The 21,321-nt window shown below is 51.8% G+C and overlaps 1 protein-coding gene across 1 annotated transcript in view; it reads right to left on the bottom strand.

The window, feature by feature from the left end:
* Nucleotides 1-2,046: 2,046 nt before the first annotated feature.
* LOC119434974 (uncharacterized) overlaps nt 2,047-21,321 on the bottom strand; it is a 50,030-nt gene continuing 30,755 nt past the window's right edge. Inside the window, exons 3-4 of the mRNA XM_037701967.1 lie at nt 20,916-21,043; nt 2,047-2,187 (exon numbers count right to left, since the gene is read on the bottom strand). Of these exons, the coding sequence (XP_037557895.1) occupies nt 2,047-2,187; nt 20,916-21,043 (269 nt within the window). The remainder of the gene's footprint in view (nt 2,188-20,915; nt 21,044-21,321) is intronic.

Consider the following 21,321-nt stretch of genomic DNA (forward strand, 5'->3'; position numbering starts at 1 on the left):
TATGGACGAACATGGATCGTTCAAACGCGCCACTGTTCGCATGACCGTACACGTGAACGACTAGGCGATGGTGTCATAGTATGGGGCTAACATATTCGCTCACTATCCGGTCGCGGTGAGTCCGACTTCCTTGATTTGTCGAGCGCCCATGTGAATGTTCTATGCGTAGTAATTCGGCTAGCGTGCATTAGTGCCTGAAAGGCGCAATAAATGCCCTTCTGATTGTTTACACTAGTGTGTCGTTCCTTTGTCTCAAGAGCATGTGTGACCCCACAAATTATAGTGCATCAGCCTTCCAAACCACCGTAAATCTTTTAATTCTAAAACCTCTTCTGCCTTTTAATGCTTTCGCATTAAAATGGTTTCACAGGTTGGCAGTACCGGCACAGGGATATCAGCGCAGGAAATAGGAGAGGCTTAGCAACTCGTGAGTACTTGCAACCGCCGTCATACTGATACCAGCTGTGATCAGTACTGGCATATTAATTTGTTGTTTCCTTTAATAAGAGTGCATCATACTCTACATCTTGATTCCTAGGTACTGTGGGAAAGCTGACATGATTGGTGGCATCAGAGCCAACTGTGGACGAAGAAGACGAGGGACGTGCGAGCTATGGCGAAGGGCCGCGCGAGCTGCTGCTGGGCGCCATTGGGCACAGCCTTCGGAGATTGGAGCCTGCTGGCATGGACTGCAGGATCGAGTTGTTTCCCACATTACCTAAGTTACTGATAGTTTGCAACATCCTTGTTAAGCAAAATTAGTAGACTCACTGGCATGTACAGCACTGTGTTTTCTAGCACAGAATTTGTTAAGCATTAAACTTTGTGAAATTTTCTTATATTCGACTGAATTTGGATTTCTTTCTTAATTCGATTTGATGTTCGATTTGAAATCGACTATTCCGTATTCGTACACCCCTACTTTCTAGACTACTAGTTTTTACTGTGGGCAACTCAATTGTGATGTTTAAACATGATAAGAAACTTGTGATAAAGAGGGGGTGTGCAAATATTTGAAATTTACATACAAATCCAATAGTTACCATCAATCACAATATTCTATATGAGAGTTCTCTATTCAAGTTGGTGAATATTCGTTGTTTTGGATACTAAGGGACAGAAGAGTTTTGAAGTCAACAGTGGAATACTGATGCAGTTGGACAGTCTCGTGAATGCTTCGCACAGAGAACAACAGTTGTTGTGCAGGCACACAAGTTTTGCGAGCGAACGCATGGAGGAAATAATTTGCTTTTTCAGTTCATAATGACACATGTCCCGCCTTAAGCAGCTTACGAATTTCCTCTCTATATTTAGGCAAATGAACTTATTATTAGGGCAACCCTTTAAAACTGTGTGGTACTGTATGGCAATGCTTTCAATGAGCACAACAATTCTACATGTACTAGCAGAAGTGCTTTTTCTTTGTTGAATTACTGTCATTGTCATAGTGAAACAGATAGTCATATTTCCTTTGTTCTCATTTACAAGCTTACTAGGTGGGGTGATGAAGTTAGGAAATTTGCAGGCGCAAGTTGGAATCAGCTAGCGCAAGACAGGGTAATTGGAGATCGCAGGAGAGGCCTTCGTCCTGCAGTGGACAGAAAGATAGGCTGATGATAATGATGATGTAACAAATAACGTAAATAAGCCATGTGTGGCTAAACAGGCTACATGGTAGTATTTATATTTTACATTGTTGATAAGTGATAAAAATATTCAATACCTCATTCACTATCTGAAGCCTTCTTTAAATTCATATTCAATTTGAAAATTTCGCTATTCACACACCCTTACTAATAAATGTATCTGCATATTCAATATTCACACAGTCTAAAGTCCTCACCAGGTTCTCTCTTCCATGGGTGGCCGCTGACTGTGGCGCCCCGGAGCACTGCGGCGTAGTTCCTGTAGAGTGGTGGACAGCTGCTTGCTTGAGCGAGTGACCATGCTGTGAAGCACCACGGGGTGCTGCGGTATGTCAATGTGCACGGCCCCCTGACATCAGGGCCGCATGCCGTGCCGTTGGACCCCAGCCACGGCTGGAGCCTAGTGCCTGTGATGTGCCAACAGCCATGGTGACCACCATTGGTGGTTCGGAGGCTGGCCCTCTAGCAGGACCACACTCGCTGGTCCAAGGCGACCGGTTGCAGATGACTCACTCTGGCGACTTCCGTCACGAAGCGTTTCCTGCCAGAAATCATGTCTAGAGATATAACTTAGCAATTTCAACCAGGACAATTGGTAGCTTTGCATGAAAGCACAGCTTAAACCTATACAGAATCACAAAAAGAGGCTAACAAGTTTGTGACACACACAGTTCGAAAACAACTTCGCGTAATGCTGCCACAATGCCCAAATCGTGTTGCGCTATGGCGCCGCAGCGAAATGGACTAACGCAATCCGCGCACATCCTGGCTGTTGAGCGGGAAGCAGCAGGAAGTAATTTAAGGTCTACTGTTCTACGGTGACCGTGAAGAAAAAAGAGAGGGAAAGCGGCGGCTTGCGCACGTGTAGTTCGAAAGCGACGTCTGCAGGCTGCCGCCCGAATGCCCAAATCGTGTTGTTTATGGCGCTGCAGCGAAATGGACGAACGTAATCCCCACACTGCTGGTCTGTTTGGGCGGGAACAGCTGCAAGTGTTTTATGGTCCTGCAGCTCTATGGTGCCTTCGGAGAAAAATAGAAGGAAAACGCGTTTTACATGCATGAAGCTTGTGGGGTCTTAAGGGCCGTTTATAGTCCGACGTAAGTGAGTGCGCGCACACGCTACGTCACGCTGGCGAAAATGAACCACTCTATAATCGAGCGCACCGACGCAGCCAACGTAACCGGCGGCTTCGACGCGCCCAGACGGGCCCGCGCTGAATTGGCTCCTGACTCATTCGCGCGTTGGTCGCGCCGACTGTGCCAACCAGAATGCATTTCGCGCGAAGAAATAAAGGCGCCCACGCCGCTTCGCCGACGGTTGCAGACAGCCGTTCAAAGCGGCGCACGGGCTTGGGATCATTCTGCGCATGCTCCGAAGATAACAGCCGACAGCGCGCGCGTCAGAGTATAGAAGAGATGGCGTTTGGCTGGCGCAGCGCAACTGGCGTAGCGTGGCTGGCCGCGAACGACGCTGGCCCGCGCTCCGATACGGGCTTTAGGGTTAGGGTTAGAGCTTAGCGAGCCACAGGGTCGTGTAAACGTTCCTCTAGCGCGCTGCTGTGCACGCACTCAGGTCGAAAAGGGGCTACCGAGCGCTACACACGCAAGAAAACAGTATTGCCCTGGAACGTTTATTGTCTCTGGTGGCACCCAACACTCACAAAACACCTGGTCCTGGGCGGCGTCAGAACCAAGGGCTCCCGCGCCAACGAGAAAATACGACAGGGAAATACAGGGAATACAGACAGCGACATGCCGCTAGCACGTCGCTGGGAGAGAGAAAAGGCTCCAGCCAGGACACGCACGCCGCTAGGAAAGTCCCAGCGGCTATGCTACTTGCAATAGCCAACGGGCCAACTTGCGACGCGCTCGGGCAATCTCCTTCGGCTTGGGCCGCCAATAAGTGCAGTTCAGCGTGGACGAATCCTTGCGAGCACTAGGCATCGCTCTTCAGCTTAGCATCCGGAAAGGATCAACACAAAGTACGTGCTCACGCATGGGCAAAGGCACTGTGCGCGAGCTCAGGTTCTAGACACATAGGTGTCGGCGGACGAGAGGAAAGATTCTGTACCCAGTGCTGGTCCTGGAAGTAAGGGACCCGCGCTCCACTGTTGCGGGTGCGGCAGTGTACTGCATGCAACTATTTCCACCCACTAACGGAATTTGAGAAAATGCGTTTTTTCTGTAGGTATGAATACCGTAGCGGCACATTCCCGCAACGGCATGCAACGCCCTGCTGTGGGGAATTTTCACACTGACCACTTAAGTTAAGCGGTCCATAGCTTGTTCTTTGCCCGGAGATGAAAAAAAATAAAAAATAAAATGGGCAAACCCGCACCCCAGAGAGGTATGGCAGGTATAAGGCAATAGGAATAAATGAAAAGGAGTTACCGAAGCAACCCAAATGAAATTTAAAGAAAGCCAATTAAAAATTAAAAAAAAGGTCTCGGAGACAAAGCAGGCAATATGAAAGGCGAAGTGCCTGCGCTCAGTGATTACATGGAAAAGGGCCGAATGCAGAAAACCAAACAGCTCTGGAAGGAGAATAAAAAAAAAATCCCCGGCAGTGATCCACGGAAAACACGCCGAACCCCATTTATTACGAGAATTAAAATGCCACGTGTTAGGCGAGCCTCGCTGATGCCAGGAACCAAGCAGAAGGCGCCAGTTGATGGTGGGCAGCTCAGCGGGCAACACGGGTGGCTGCAGGACGAAATAGAAAAAGAAGAAAGAAAAAGACAGAACAAAAGGGAAAGACCAAGGCAAAACGCAAGGAATATAACAGACAGGAAAAGAAAGCACAGGAGAGGGTAGAAAGGGGGAGCAGTAAACGATGACAATGACGCATGCAGCTTGAGGCATCGGCCACGGGGTTCCCCCGCCATAGTTGGCATAAACAGTGGTGATGGCCAGAAACAAACATGCAAAATTAATATGTGAAAACATGAAGATGATAGGGAAAAAAATTAAAAGGCGTCAGGCAAAACAGCTGGAGCGGGAGGCAAGGTGGGGACTGACCGCGCTATAAGAATGGAAAGGCGGGTAAGCAATGCGCGGGTTTTCCTCGAGCGCAGTAACAGTGGGTAAGTAGGAGGAGTGATGGAAGCAACCCGAACTGCAGTACGCAATTGACCAACAATCTGTGCGGTGTTAGGACAAGCCAGCAAGTAGTGAGATATGTCCTCACACGGCGTCCCACACGCGCAGATTGTTGGCGTGCAGATGAAACGGAATAAGTAGGGCACAAAATGCCCGTGACCCGTGAGGAGATGTACTAGCGAACGGCGAGGAGGACACCACTCAGGAATAGCGTGAACACTGGGGAGCCATTGATACAGAGATGTGCCGGCGCCCTCGCGTTGCCAGACGCCTTGCCACACGAACGTAATGACAGACAAACTTCCCGCAAAGACCCGTGGTGGCTGCTGATGAAGCAGCGGAATCCGCGAGCTCGTTTCCGAGGACGCCGCGGTGACCCGGGACGTGGTATAGGTAGACATGGCGCCCAGCAATGCTCTGCGACGTTAACGTTCGCTTGCAGTATACAATACGAGCGTCAACGTCACGGATGGATGAGAGGGCAAGGAGTAAAGAACCATAGCCATTGCCAGGTCCATAGCCGCCCCACTGTAGCTCAGTACAGAGAAGGTGCCAAGGGTTTCGCTAGACCTAACCAGCTTCAAAGCGTAGCGTAGCATATGGCACTTCAAAAACCACTGCCAATGATTGCAAAATGCATTGTATTGAAAACGCTTTTTTCTCATCATCAACCAACCCAACATCAACCAGCCAGCGTTGCCGTGCCGGCAGTGCTGGCTGGTCGTGTTAAAATTGCTGTTATGCGGGTGATGTATGCTCTAGTGCAGGAATACTGCCGTTTGTCAGTACCAGCACCTGGAGAACGCAGGACGATGAAGTGCCACATGGCTGTACAACTACCACATAAAACCCGTTTATCTAGAGCTGTTTATTTAATTTCACTGTTTATATAGTTTTTTGCGATAGCCATGGGTTAGATGGCGGTATATACCAAGTTCCGCCATTTCACGACATACCGCGACCTAATTTTGGATAGAATTTTGGACAGAACAGACTTTGGATATAACGGACCTTTTTCGCTGAATTATCACAATATGTTGAATAACGAGCGTCGATTTTACCCCCATGACTAGGCAATAATTGCACTCTCTTCGCACATCTCAACTCTTATTGACCTTCCACATAAACTCGGAACTATGTCGTGCTAAACAAAATTCAGTCAGCTGTCATTCATCCAGTAAGTTCAGAGGCTTAGAACCAGCTTCCTGGCTCGGCAGCGTCAATCGCTAATCACTGACAATTTTAATTTTGCACAGCTTTAGTAAATATTGCACACATAGAAATTTCACTATGCTTGCACATTTTACTAAAGCTGCCAAGATAGTGTTGTATTTCATCATGGACTTAGAAGGTACCTGAAATTATTTCTTTATATTGCACATCTTGATTTGCTGCATTTAGCTAAAATTTAATTGCCAGAAACTTACCATGATGTCACACTTCATTGCTTTCTTTTTTTTCCCCTAACCCACTCCCCTCTGTAATGCCACTGGCCCCGAGGGTACAATAAATAACTAATAAATAAATAAATAAAAATAAATAAATAAATAAATAAATAAATAATATACACATAAACAAAGTGGAACATAAACTCGATCTTGTTTTGTTTTTTTTCCCCCCACCAATATCAGCATGTACACTTATAATGATATAGGATAGAGTCGAAAGTCAATGTAACACAGATATAACAAATTATCTGCTATAACAAGTAAGTCTAAAATTACCATGCTTTATTTCAATGGAGTACAGTTAAGCCTTGATATAACACCTTCACCATAAACAAAATGATGTAACGAAATACTTAATCTTTCATAACTTGATGTCCCATCCTGTGCATGGCGCATCATAGCCTTAGTTGCTTTTGTGCCACAAAACCTTACATAACTATAACTGATGTCCATAGAAAACCATGTACGTACCTTTAACCTCAATATACAAAGTGTGTTTAGCCGTGATTTCATAGTACGAAATTAAAATCCAAAGAAAGGCTTGACGGGTCTGTGCCCGATAATAGCACTTTACAGGGGCAACAGGAAACGTTCATATGGGACAAGATTACAATGCCAAAACTATATATCTGAAAAATAAAACTAAAAGTGTTGAAATTAACATTAAAAAGGAAATACTTTCCTTTTCTGCACGACATAAAAATTTATCAAAACACGGGCCCCTTAACATTAAAAGAGGCTTGTTCACTCAAACAGGTGTGCCTTTGAGAGGGGGACAGACAAAGGTGGAGAAACTGAATAGAACTGTTCTGAGAAAGTTGGCACAAAGCACTCTTTAATAATTGGTGTTAGAACTTGCTCAAGTGCATGCGGCCGTTTGCTGCTCTATTAAAACTAGTTGAGACATATTTTATTATTCTTGGCCTAAACAGCGTGGTAGCTGGCAGACCCTGAGGTGGTCCACCACATGGTGCCAAGAAACTTGGCACCTCCAAGAGAATGTGGCCTTCTTTTTTTTCCTTCACTCATTCTGAGTTGTTCTATTGCCAAGGATGCGTCACAGAGTACCAACTCGCTGAAATCTCTACCCCTGTGAGCTCAAGTAGCTCTTTGCAGTGAACAAAAGGAAAGCGTGAGCTGCTGCTGGAGGAGATGGTTGAAGGCACAACATTGTGCGAAGCATGCCTAGTGTCCACCTATCCAATGCTATTCATATATCATTGCTCGTTCTGAATAGATATGTCCACTGGGTTTTGCTGCAGTAGCTCTATGTTCACTGCAAGATTACATATTGGCAGCAAAGTGGTGTGCTATATTATGCGAGGCGACAGTTAATGTGGCCCTGAGGGCTCACTAAGCCCGTACTGACGGTGGTCGGTATTCTTGAGTGTTATGAGACCCCCCAAAAGGTGTACTTCAGAATGTTCAATATGTTTCTGCGCCTGCATTCAGTGTTTTTCCTTTTAGGGAATATGTGCACTGCCTTGAGAGTTCATCAATGTGCAGGGCGGAAGGTTTCCGTGGCTGCGTGCATTCACTCATTGGATCCACATGCTATTGTTTATTTTTTTTTATTATCTTTGTGAAATCTTTTATCGGTGAGCACTACACACTTGATGCCAGCTGCAATGAGACTTCCTGATGCTATATAATACAGTCGATTTCAGTTAACTCAACTCTGACAGGACGGGCAAAATTGATCTAATTATCCGACGGGTCAAATTAAACAATATGCAGAAGGAATGACAAAACATACAACCGATTCATTTGCCAGTATTTTCATGATTGTAGCCATACCCCCAAATCAAATGCGTGCCCACTTTCTATGCATTCAAAGTAGAAAACTAGAGTAGATAGAAATGACATAAAAGCTCAAGAAAAGTAGGAGTCTAATACTTACCCTATTTTTTTTGCAAAAGAAAATGGACAAGTGTTTAATATACGTTGCACAATGGTGGTTGGTTTCCTTAAGTAAAGTTTGCCGCGCAGTTTCTTATAGTCAGCCTCACTGCAATACAGCCATGTTATGCGGTAAAGCATATGAACGCCGCCAACGCGGTTTTAGTTTCGTATTCGATTGCACTATACGCAGGCAATTTCCGGCCCAGTTCCCTGGAAAAAAAAAAAATATGAAAGACACCATAGGGGTCAGGCGCGTGCATGCGGGCTGGTCAGTTTGAACTACAGTTAAACCTGGATATAACGAAATTGACAAATTCCCAAAAAACTTCATTATAAAGAGGATTTCGTTATATGCAGGTTCGGCACGCAAATTTGAAAAAGAAACGCTTACTGTATTTACTCGATTCTAACGCGCCCTCAATTGTAACGCGCACCTGTTTTCCGTTTTCGGACAAGCACTCATCCTTGGAATATCACACCAGGTACCGGATGCGTGGACGCGTGTCGTTTTGCACAAGCGCGAGGTATCGGAAAGGAAGAGCGAGCGTCACGATGGCGTCGTAGCGTCGTATAGTGTTACAGTAGAATCCCGCTGTTACGTTCCCGGGGGCTGCGTTTTCCCGGCTGTTACGTCGTTTTCGGCGGTCCCAGCACAGCTCCCATAGAACCCAATGCATTGGTAACCCCGGTGTTGCGTCGCAACTGTGGGACCGTTCCCGCATCATACGTTGCGAACTGCGACACCACACCAGCCGGCGGCCATTTTGACTTTTCATGTCGCTTGGCTTGGTGGCTTGACGATGGCATTGGCTGCCCAAAGTGCCGGGGGTGACAACTATGACGTATTTTCGGTTTCCGCTAGCAAAAGTATGACCCTTGAGATCCATATTTGCTATATAAAGAGGTGTGTCTATGACGCGATGTGGCCTAAAATTGGTTTTGGCTCATAGATATTCCGTATAAAGTCCAGGGCGATAACGCAGTTGCCGCGTGCCGTCTGCTGTATGTGCGAGTGAAAACGTGTGAGGGGAGCCGACGACAGCGTCTAAATCTCACGCGCAAGAAAAGCAGGTAGGAAGCACGCCTTCTTCCGTTGCGCTCGAGGCACTGGAGAAGTAGCCAGAGGGGAGGGATAGCAGGGTGGCGTTGTACCATACTCTGGCATCACTGCGTACTGAGCGGCGGCGCCGGTCGCGCGGGCCGTATCTGAAAGCGATCTGCGTTGGGGCAAAGTCCAGCAGGTAGGTGCGTCTGCGGCTCGTAGCTTTGTACGTGCTGTGTGTTCTCGGCGCTCAGTTTGCATTGAAGCGATAGACAGCAGCACGAAGGTCACTTCGCTCACTTCTCTAGCGGGCTTCCACAGCTGCTAGCGTTGACAGCGCGTATCCGCGCTCATCGAGTGTGATGTGTCACGCGTGTACCAGTGCGTCGGCAACATCAACTGGAAAAGGAGAGTGCCGGGTGGCGGGCTAGGCCAGCTGCAACAAGCGGCAGGATCAGGTTTGAACGAAGGGAGGGGGAAAGGTCACGCCCGCGGCGGCAAGATCGCGGTCGAAGGATGCAGGTCCGCCTCACACACCACAGTGCGCTGTCTTCGCATTCCGTCGTGGCGGAGAAGGTGCTTCCGGTGCTGCTCGCGCAAAAATGAGAAAATTTGGCGCAAAATCTCTAGATTGTCGGAGGGCAAAATTCATTATATCGAGGGGGTCTCCCGCTGCCACTTCGTTACGTAGGGTCAATACATGTGCTTCTATGGAGTAACGGCGGGGAATAGAAAAACTTCGTTATATCCAGGAATTCGTTATATGGAGGTTCGTTATAAGCAGGTTTAATTGTATCCGGCACAAAGGTCAATTTTAGGATTGAAATTAACGAAAGCTTAGGCCCATAGAAATGCTTGGCCGCGGGCAGCAGCGCGGACGATGGCAGGTGACAGCAAACCAGGGGTGACTCCACTCACGCTGCGTACACTCAAACGCACTCGCCAACACTAAAGTAGTGCTAGGGAGAGGAATTCGGGCATACGCATCGCCCAGTGGTACAATGTTCAATTCGACTAGCAAAATTTCAGATGGCATTTCAGATGCTAAGTTCACGTGAACAAAGCTAGCCTTCTTGAGTCGAACGAGTAATTTCAATTCGTGCGAGGCTAACTAGAATGAGGGAAGCAAAGTGCGACACCTCAACACAACGGTCCACCAGGTTGTGTCCCTCCACGTGCGACAGGCGGCTTTGTTAAGCCTTAGGCCTAATGCGTCGCTACTTTGACAACAACCGGCATCCAAAAGAAAAAAACATCACCCAAAATGGGCACAACTGGCAGCTGCGAGGAGACGTTAGCTCTGTGAGGTGGTCCTAACCAGCTCGGTGCACACAGCATCCGAGTTGACGGCGCCCACCATCCCAGGCGGTGTCGGAGCGCCCGGTGCCAGGCCGCAATACCAGTCAGCCCGTAGCAGCACCCGTGGCCTGCGGCCACCGGGCTCCCTGAGCCGCGACTTCCGAAGTCAAAGAGATAGAAGAAGCTATTTACATAAGAAATTCGGACCACCCACGAGGCTTCCGTACTCACTCGCTTCAGGCTTGCCAATGCTCCGCGGGCACTAGGCCTCGCTCTCCCAGGATGCAGACCACGTGGCTCTCATACCGGCGAGTGTACAGTACTTCAACAAAACACTCGCGAAAAGGCGTAGCATGTTGAAAAGTTCAAACACGCTACAGCAACCGTCGCCTCGCTCAAGAAAGCACACCGCCGACACCAGCGATCAAAATCCACGCTAGGACTACGCTTCGGTTGAAACATCTCGAACCGAGGAAAACTTAAAATTATCGTCCGATGCCCCAAGAGGTCCACGTTGGGCAGCCAGATGTGGGGTCTCACACATGCTCTTGGGACAAAGAAACAACACAGTAGTGTAAACAATCACAAGAGCATTATTGCACCTTTATTACACTAATACACGCTAGCCGAATTACTACCAATAGAACATTCACATGGGCGCGCCACAAATCAAGGAAATCCGACTCACCGCGACCCAATAGCGAGCGAATACGTTCGCCCCATGCTATGACACCATCGCCTAGTCATTCACGTGTGCGGTCACGCGAACGGTGGCGCGCTCGAACGATCCGTGTTCGTCCGTACCGGTGCCCCGCTCCGAGCAACGCGAGACATCTCGCAAAGCGTGGATCGGCGCACGCGCGGGATGTCCGCGTCGCTCAGCGATCCCAACCCAAAGAGGAAGCGCCCTCGACCTTTCTCTCCCAAGTCACCCTGCTGTTCGGCAGCGTTAGCATCGCGACACTCGCGCCACCTCCCGCAATGTGCCGCAACCACCACGACCGCCACCGGGCTTAGCCACGCGGAGAAGCCGGACTACAGGGGACATGCGGGAAAACAACATCAGGGGACGCGTGAGAGTCGCACATCCCCACAAACTAAAGCCAAAATAGCCAATAGTAGCCAAGTCTCTTATTTTCGCACCAGATTTTTCGCCATCCTAATGAATGCGATTAGTAGTATAAAATCAAGGATACTAATGTGCATCATCATGCATAAATACTGCAATGTCGTGAGTAATTAGCAACCATTTTACCAACCAGGCTGACTACGTTATCGCTGACAACACCTCCCGACTCTGCTGCTTCCAAGCTCAAGAAGACCAATGTCATATTGACCGAATCCAGCACCAAGAAGCTCGTTGAACAGTTGGCCTTGAAATCATGGCTTCAAAATTCGTTGCAAGGTTTCCAAATATAAATTTTCAAGCTCTTGTAACCATGACGAAGGATCAGGGGTATTGTTATAGAATATTTTGTTTACGTGCCCTGCGGCATTGCGATGGATGCAAGAAACACCACACACGTGTTTTTTTTCGGGTCTCGGTACATCTCTTGAGAGATGCAGACATCATATTTGCGATCTTCTGTTTGTTGGAGAACTGTGCCAGAGCTTGATACTGTCTTGTACTTAATAGCGCATAAAAAGGGACGAGGCACAGATGGACGACGCGGACACAGCACTATGTGTCCGCGTCGACATAGCGCCATAGCGCCGACATAGCGCTGTGTCCGCGTCGTCCATCTGCCTCGTCCCCTTTTTATGCGCTATTAAGTACAAGACATGGAATACCAACTCGCCCAATCTTACGCTCTTTCTTGATACTGTGCCAGTATTCTGTCAGTGCCATCTAGTAAAAATGTGAAGATCTTTGCCGGTAGTTCGATCTTCTCGTCCCCTGAAGACATGTACAGCTTTTTGTTTAGATCTCCTGCCTGCAGCTGCTATGGGCAAAGTAGTTTGGGTCTCGCGGACCATGTATTCGACGGAGGAGGGAATTGCACCTATTTACTTAAATATACAAGGTTGAGGTTGTGGCATGAACACAATGGGGACAGGTGCGCTGGCACGATTGCGCGGGCTTCACCTGCTCTGGCGTCCCCAAGCCTCTCCCGTTCGCTCGCAACTGGTTTCAGAGGTGGCGCTCCACTCGTGACGGTTTGCGGTGGGGGCGGGGTGCTGACGTCCCAATGTGGCTGTGTTCTACTGCTGACTGCCGAGCGTGGCTCTCTTATCTGCGAGACCAGCGCAGGGTACGTACATGCTTTCCTCACGTCCTCCGACACCTTTGACTAGGACTTGAGCTCGCGCACAGTGCCTTTGCCTGTACGGGGAGAGCGTACTCTGTGCTGATCCTAAGCCGAAGAGCAGTGCCTAGTGCTCACGCAAGGTCGTACCACACTGAGCCGCACTTGCTGAAGGCCCAAGCCTAAGGGGATTGCCCGAGCTTTCGCGAATTGGCCCATCATTATCGCCAGAGCAAGTAGCATAGCTGCCGGGCCTTTTCCTAGCAGCATATACCAGCTTGAGCCTGTGCTCTTGCAGCGACGTGCTATAGGCGCCCGTGTCTGCATTTTCACCCTTGGTGCGGGACCCCTTTGGTTCCTCGCCGCCCGGGCGTTTATGCAGTGCTGGTGCCACCAGATTAAATAAATGGTTTCCGTTACTCAGGGTAATACGTGTTCTTGTGTGCATCGCTCGGTAGCCCCTTGCGATCTGGGCATGTGCGTAGCGATGCTGGAGGCAACGGCTGACGCCGTCATGTGGCTCGCTAAGCTCAAACCCGTGGTGGTCGGTACTCGTGTGAGACAGTAAGACCCCACAACATTTAACCAATACACTTTGTTGTTTTCAAGAAGCGGACTGAAAAGAGAATTATGTTGCCCGCACATGATATTCACTCCATCAGTTCAGATTTGCACCATTTATCATCTGCGTGAAATACAGTCAAACCGGATGTATCGAATCTGAAGGAGATCACAAAAAGTTCAATATAAAGGTAATTCGATATATAAAATACATATTTAATACAAAAGGTTTCAAGGGGATTTTACAGCTGTTCGTTATGCACAATAATTAATTATATATGGGTTCGATATATCCAGGTTCGACTGTATAAAGAAAGAACAAACATTCCTGATGATAGCCGTGCATTTCATTATGTGCAGCTGAAAACTTTCCAGAATCTTGCCAAGTTCATTAACGGCTTTTATAGATGCATGCACAGCAACATAAAGGGCAATTTCTAATTGACGAGCCTGTCATAGGTGGCGTGGCAGACAGTATGTATTGTCGTAGTTCTTGTTGTGAAGATGAAATAATCACACATTTATGGTGCTTCTTGGTTTTGGCGTGCTTAAGCAGGTCTTAAAAATGTGGACAAATCTTGAATTTTCAGTACTTGCAGTTAACACTGGTTCCATGTTTGGCCGGTGACACCCTGCATGCAATCAGACTTGGTGTCATGGTGGTGTCTCTCAACCAAACTTCCCAGTTCTTTAGCCTGCAAATGCACCATGACATTGCAAACGAGCCACGTGCCATAAGTGCAATAGTATCTTGAATTTGCAGTACTTGCAGTTAACACTTAAAATCCTGTCCTGTCCTTCTCTCTCTCGTTTCCATGTAGATCGTCGCGCTGCTAACCAAAAATGCAATAGTAAACATGAGCAAGGAATCAACATGTGTCAATGATAGAAAGAAAAGATGACAAAAGGTGGAGGCCAAGGCACACGTAGCAAAAACTTTGTAGGCACCCATGCGTGCTTTGACATGCATGAGCATGAGGAAATGGCAGTAATATACGTCGAAATATAAGTCAAAAGTAGCCAGGAAGGCAGAGGAAGCCAACCTAAAATTTTAAGTGTCATGCACTCCCAAAATGTAGCCAGTCTGGCACAAAATAGCCACCAATGGCAACACTACATGCAAACTTGGAGAACGGAGAACTCTCCGTACATTATGCACTACACATACGCCCAACCCCAACTAGTGATGTGGCACCATCTATGGAAGACACAGAAGTACAAGTAAACATTCGTAATCTATAACCGTCGAGATCAAGCAGCGCCTGTGGCTGGCCACTGCCTGTGTCGCAAGATCTCGGAGGCCATGCACAGCGAACGCAGCATCGAATGGTCATGAATACTTTGTTGTGGATCAGTGGAATCTCATGGATATGATCTTCACGGGAACCGGAAAATAAAACATATCATCCAAAATTCATTACTCCTATAAGACATTGGCCGGGAAAAGAACGAAAACGTATTATACCGAAAAACGTATTATGCAGAATCATATCAACGAGACTCCACTGTAGAAGCATCGGAACTATGTTTTTGCGCGCAGCCCAAACGGCGTGTTAAGGACTCGTGCCTTCTGCACCTTGTGGGGATCGAGGTGCCTTCCCGCGCCTCGTCCCCCAGCTCGCGCGTGGCGCTTAGCTCGATCCCCGGGGACCGCCGCCGTAACGGCAACATGGCGGACACGGCTAGCGCGCCGGACTTACTTTCCCGCGCAAACCGTGCTTCTTCCCCCCGAAATTGGGCTTGCCCGCGAGACACGTACGTCACCGGGACGCGCCCTGATTGGCCTCCCACGCGGCGGCCCCCGGGCACCCTCTCCACCCGAGCTCTCGTCCGCTGAGCGCTTCCTCGCCGCGGCAGAGAGAGGCTCTCAGGCTCGCAACGAGGTGGTTACATGAGACCTTTGTTCTCGCGACACTCTCGTTATCGCGCTTGGCGGACCGCTACCGGTTAGCCCTAGCGCAGCGGGCGCGCATACTCGATCGGTCTTGCGGCGAGCCTTGGCCCGTAAGCGCCGTGACTGTAGCACTGAGCTGTACCTTGGGTGAATAAACCCGTGTTTGTTGGCGATCTGACTCCGGAGCCTTCTCTGCGCCGTGTCGGAGAGTCGACGAACCCTGCCGTAGCGCCTTTGTGCGTTGCGGAGTGGAGGAGCGTCGTGCCCTTTCCTGACCGTCGCTCGTAGGGTAAGCCTCGTGCAAACCCATCTCCACATAACTGGCGCCCAACGCGGTTTCGGCATGGCATCAGAGCAGGCCCCTTAACGGCCCTCGTTCCTGCCTTACCCCCTGGCTGCGGACTTATCGTCCTTTCGGAGCGAACGACACCGATAGCACGAGGTAGGTTCGCCTTCGCGACCCTATGCTTTCGGCCACCGGGAGCGATCCCTTCCTTGGAGCGCCCTAGGTGATGTCGACAGCTCGGATGTGTACGCTAGTCCTATATAGCCACGCCAGTTACGGGTTTTATCAACTGTTTGAGACGCGCGGGGAGCAGGTGCCTACTAGCCCCTCCGGCGTGCTGTCTCCGCTCGCTGGCCTTTGTCCCGAGCTCAGTTGTGCCCAACGTGCCGCATCGGAGCCACCCTGCTTAGATGCCGGTACGAATACGCTCGCCGGCCTCCCTTTGTCCCGAGCGTCATTCGCTGCGCCATGTGCCGCATCGGAGCACACCCTGCTTAGATGCCGGTACGAATACGCTCGCCGGCCCTCCTTTGTCCGAGCGTCGTTCGACCGCGCATGTGCCGCATCGGAGGCCACCCTGCTTAGATGCCGGTACGATAACGCTCGCCGGCCTCGCTTTTGTCCCGAGCGTCGGTCACTGCGCCATGTGCCGCATCGGAGCCACCCTGCTTAGATGCCGGTACGAATAACGCTCGGCCGGCCTCCCTTTGTCCCGAGCGTCGTTCGCGCGCCATGTGCCGCATCGGAGCCACCCTGCTTAGATGGCCCGTACGAATACGCTCGCCGGCGTCCCCTTTTGTCCGAGCGTCGTTTGCCGCGCCAAGTGCCGCTCGGAGCCACCCTGCGTAGATGCCGCACGAAATACGCTCGCCGGCCTCCCTTTGCCCGAGCGTCGTTCGCGCGCCATGTGCCGCATCGAGCCACCTGCTTAGATGCCGGTACGAATACGCTCGCCGGCTTCCCTTGTCCCGAGCGTCGTTCGCCGCGCCAAGTGCCGCATCTGGAGCCACCCTGCTTAGATGCTCGTCACGAATACGCTCGCCGCCTCCCTTTTCCGAGCGGTCGTTCACGTGCGCCATGTGCCGCATCGGAGCCACCCTGCTTAGATACGCGCACGCATACGCTCGCTGGCCCACCTTGTCCCGAGCGCCTTTCTCGGACCAATACGCCGCGGTGCAGCCTTCCGCTACGCCGTAGGCGCGAGCTCGCTCGCTGGCCTTCCTTTGCCCGAGCGCAGTTCGGTGTCCCGTGCGCCGCAGCTGAGCCTCCCTGCCTCGCTGTTGGTGCAAATGCTCGCTGGCCTCTCCTTGTCCGAGCCAGCTGGGAGCAATGTCGAGCAGCGAGCCGCCTCGCTCAGCCGACAAAGTCGCCGCGTTTTCCGCCTACTGCTTGTCTCACGCGCACCGAGCGACATTTTCGACGTGCGTGAGTCACCCCGCCCGCTGTCGATCCGTCTGCCGGTCATGTGAGGCCTCATGCGCCTGTCGGAGCGGCAGCCCAGCTCTTCTCTTTGCCGTTTACTGGCCCCATTTCGGTCGGTCGTGCATTGAGCGGACCACCTGTCCGTTGGTCCTTTTGCTCTCCGGAAGTTGGCGTTAGCGTAAGTGCCGTTTGCCGTGGAGATGTACAATCCGGCTTAAGCGCTTGTGCGAGCCATCGGCCGCCTCGACGCCTGGCGTTGACATGGCAGTGGTACCTTGTTCGCGCTACCGGAAAGGAGTTCAAACGTGGTGGCGGACCGCCTTGTCGCGAGCCCCCGTTTCGGCGTTTAATCCTTTGGTCCGCCACTCCCGTGAGCAATCGCCAAGGTAGAAGCCGGAGCCTCAGTCTCCAATGGCTCAAAAGGCGCGAACCTCATGCACTTAGTAGTAGACCGAGCCTGTGTCTCCAATGGCTCGAAAGGCGCGACCCCCGACGGCGAAGCGTCCTCGGATTGCCAGCCCCGGAGAGGACGTTACCCTGGTGGATCCCGCTACCTCATCGGGTATTGTCTTCAGCAGGCAAGAGCTGCTAAAGGCTCAGCAGAGCGATCCATTTGTAATAGCAATCGTTGACGGGCTCCAAGAGCCGAGCTCCCAAGAGGGGCAGGGCGGCAAAGCCGCCGGGCGCACCCGGACAGCTGGTATTGCTGTTGGCGCCGAGTGCCACGCAGCTGTATTGTTGCGGGCACGGGGATCCGTATCTGCTTAAGCAGAACGACCGTTTTGTAAATAGAAATCGTTGACAGGCTCCAAGAGCCGAGCTCCAAGAGGAGTGGGGCGGCAAAGCGCCGGGCGTACCCGGACAGCTAGTATTGCTGCGGGCACGTTGGATACGTATCTGCTTGGCGCCGATAAAGCTCTCCTGCGCTATATCCCATCTGAGGAGGCTCCCCAGGAGTCTTTCTAGGTGGTAACCCGCAGTCTAAGGAAAGCCACCCTGAGCTATTTCCACGACTCGCGGGTGGCCGGACATGCGAGTGGCCAAGGCTTCCAAAAGTTGTGCCGCTCCGCTACCTGGCCAGGCATGAGAGCGTGACGCTCTTCACTACGCCCGCTCATGCCGCTGTGTGCCAATGGTGAAGCCTCGCGCGGGCAAACCCCACGGGTTCATGCAGCCACTCGACAGCCAGCTACCCTGGCAAGTCGCGGCCTGTGACATTATGGGACCTTTCCCAGAAACCGGCGAGGCTACGTTTTTCTCCTGGCTGTCACAGATCACTTCACGAAATGGGTGAACTTTTTCCCCTTCGGAGTTAACGGCACGCGCAATCTGGGACAAGTTGACCGAGGTCTTTACCCCGCTTTGGCTTTCCGGCGGAGCTGATAACGGGACAACGCGTCCTACCTTCACGGCCCAAGGTGTTCGGTGGATGCGTGTGCTGCCTTTGGCATTAGCACCGCCAAGACAACCACGTATAACCCACAGGCCAACCCGACAGAAGGATAACCGGAACCTCAAGCCCTTGCCGCGGCCTTCTGCCCAGCAACATAGGGATTGGGATGTCTGTCTTAACGAGATAGGCTTCTCTTGCGGTCCACGGTGAAACCGTTCGACTGGGTACACGCACGCTTTCCTCAACTTCGGGAGAGGAGCTGCCAAACCCCATGGACCGCGTTCTGCGGACCGGCAGCAGGGCGCGTGCGCCACGAAAGCCGGCCTTTCCGGCTACGCGGCGGAACTGCGCTCACGGATGGACGCGGCCCTTGACCTGGCCCGTTCCAACCTGGCAAAAGCGCGAGCTGGACAAAAAGCCCAGTACGACCGGTCACATAGGGACGTGCACTATGGTGTCGGCGATCGCGTCCTCAGACGCAACCATGTCTTGAGTGACGCCGCCAAAGGCATCTCTGCCTCCCTGTCGGGCCAAATGTTGGCCCGTACCGAGTGGAGACCAAAATGTCCCCTCTGGTATACAAGCTGGCTGACTCCCAAGGGAGACCAGTCGGCGGTCCAGTTCACGTCTCGGACCTCAAACCTTTCGTTGCCCGTAGCAACGACTGGGGAAGAGGGGGAGGCGGTCAACGAACCGCAGGCAAACCGTGATACGGCTGGCCCCAGGCCACGCCACCGGTACAACCTACGGAAACGCACCTAGGCAGGTTTTCTCCCACCAGCTGGTAGCCGGACTTATTCCCTACCACGCCGATGAACGGAGAGACACAGCTACGGTGCGAAGGCGCACGTTGAAGTGGTGACAGGCCCCTTTTGGCCTAATATACCCTCTCGTACTCACCCGCCTTCTGAACGCGCCTAGTCAGCTTTCTCCCCTAGCAGGTAGCTGGACTTCATTCCTACCATGCCGGTGAATGGAGAAATGTAGCTACGGTGCAAGGGCGCACATCGAAGCGGTGACAGGCCCATGTGGCCTAATATACCCTCTTATGTGTTGCCCAAGCCTCAGCCTGGCAAACGCCCCTTTTTGGGCTGTCAGCCAGGCGGGCAACTTCCTTGGCACGCCGGCTATGCCGGGGGGCGTTCCTGTCCTCCACCTTGTAGTCGTCCAGTCTACTCCCCGCGCCTGGCTCCACTGTGCCACCAGTCTTGCTGACCACGATGCCGGCTGTCCCTGGCCCTACCATGTCAGCCTGTTGTCCGACCTCAAGGCCTGCTGCTCCTGGTCCTTCCGCCTGACGACTCCTGCCTCTGGGGGCCACGAACCCTTGCCAGCCTTGCCTCCTGCTGCCTAGGCTGCCGCTAATTGTGGCTGGTCCCCAATCAGGCGCTGACCTCTGGCCGAGGAGGGTCACTCCTGCGCCGCTTGCTGACCTGGCTGCCGGTATTGCCGGCCTGCTGTTCCTGCGCAATCCGGGGAGCCAGTGACTTCTGTGGTGGCTGGCTGCGCCACAATGGCAGCCACGCCTCGCGCGTTTCCTGGCTGCTCCGTCCGGCGGACCTCGAGTGTTGCTGGCTGAACATGGTGCTGCCCTGCCCCGTCCTTCCTGGGCTGCCGACTCTTCCACCTGGCAGGGGTCCTTCCAGTGTGCGGAACTTTGGTGGCCAAGGCAACCCCTGGCTTTGTGTCAAGAGAAGCGACGTCTTCACCTTTTTGACTGCTTTGGCCCCTTCTCCCTGTCCGGGTCCTGAGGAGACGACGACACCCTCTTGGACTTTGCCCCGTTGGCTTAGCCCTCTTTGGCTGAGTCAACCTTGCCACTTGGCCTCGGTCAGCCACTTTGGGGAGGGCTGGCCCTCGGTCTTTAGGAGGGGGAATGTGGGGATCGAGGTGCCTTCCCGCGCCGCGTCCCCCAGCTCGCGCGTGGCGCTTAGCTCGATCTCCGGGAACCGCCGCCGTAACGGCAACATGGCGGACATGGCGAGCGCGCCGGACTTACTTTCCCGCGCAAACCGTGCTTCTCAACCCCCCCCCCCCCCGGGATTGGACTCTTGCCCCGCGAGGCACGTCCACCGGGACGCGCCCTGATTGGCCCTCCCGCGCGGCGGCCCCCGGGCACCCTCTCCACCCGAGCTCATCGTCCGCTGAGCGCTTCCCTCGCCGCGGGAGAGGCTCACGAGGCTCGCCAGACGAGGTGGTTACATGAGACCTTTGTTCTCGCGACTCCTCGTTATCGCGCTTGGCGGACCGCTAACCCCCGGTTAGCCCTAGCGCAGCGGGCTGCGCATACTCGATCGGTCTTGCGGCGAGCCTTGGCCGTAAGCGCCGTGACTGTAGCACTGAGCTGTACCTTGGGTGAATAAACCCGTGTTTGTTGGCGATCTGACTCCGGAGCCTTCTCTGCGCCGTGTCGGAGAGTCGACGAACCCTGCCGTAGCGCCTTTGTGCGTGGCGGAGTGGAGGAGCGTCGTGCCCTTTCCTGACCGTCGCTCGTAGGGTAAGCCTCGTGCAAACCCATCTCCACAACCTAAGGAAAGTGCCATTGTTACAGGTGGTCATTTGCATCTAACGTAACTTTCACAACCTCCCATTAATTTATTACTTCACTCAATTTGACGCACTACACCTAAAACCAAACCAAGAGGATCCAATTTACACTTAGCTGTGCGTACCTTACCTTATGTGTGCCGCTAGCCTGCAGTCCAGACAGCTCTGCCTCAAGTCTAAGTCCACTGAGCATGGCCAGAAGCCGGATTCTCTTCACATGGCCCATTGCAAACACTGCCAATGGTACACGTTCAGTAGCTGGCAGAATAAAACAAGCGTGCGTAATAAAGCACCACATATAGGATTTATATCAAACAAATGTACATGCATGCATATGGCAGTGAAACGGAAAAGGTGCTGGGTTCTTCAGCTCACATAATACCATCAGAGAGGTAACGCCATCTCTGTGTCATTTATTACCTGCTATACCAACACGCACTGCAAGACATTACTTACAGACTCAATCAAAGTCTAAGAAGCCATTCAAGGGTAAATGAACTTTTAGTAAATGACAGTAATATTATTCTTTTATGAAC

This window comes from Dermacentor silvarum, unplaced genomic scaffold, assembly GCF_013339745.2.
Source record: "Dermacentor silvarum isolate Dsil-2018 unplaced genomic scaffold, BIME_Dsil_1.4 Seq357, whole genome shotgun sequence".
Taxonomy (NCBI): Eukaryota; Metazoa; Arthropoda; class Arachnida; order Ixodida; family Ixodidae; genus Dermacentor; species Dermacentor silvarum.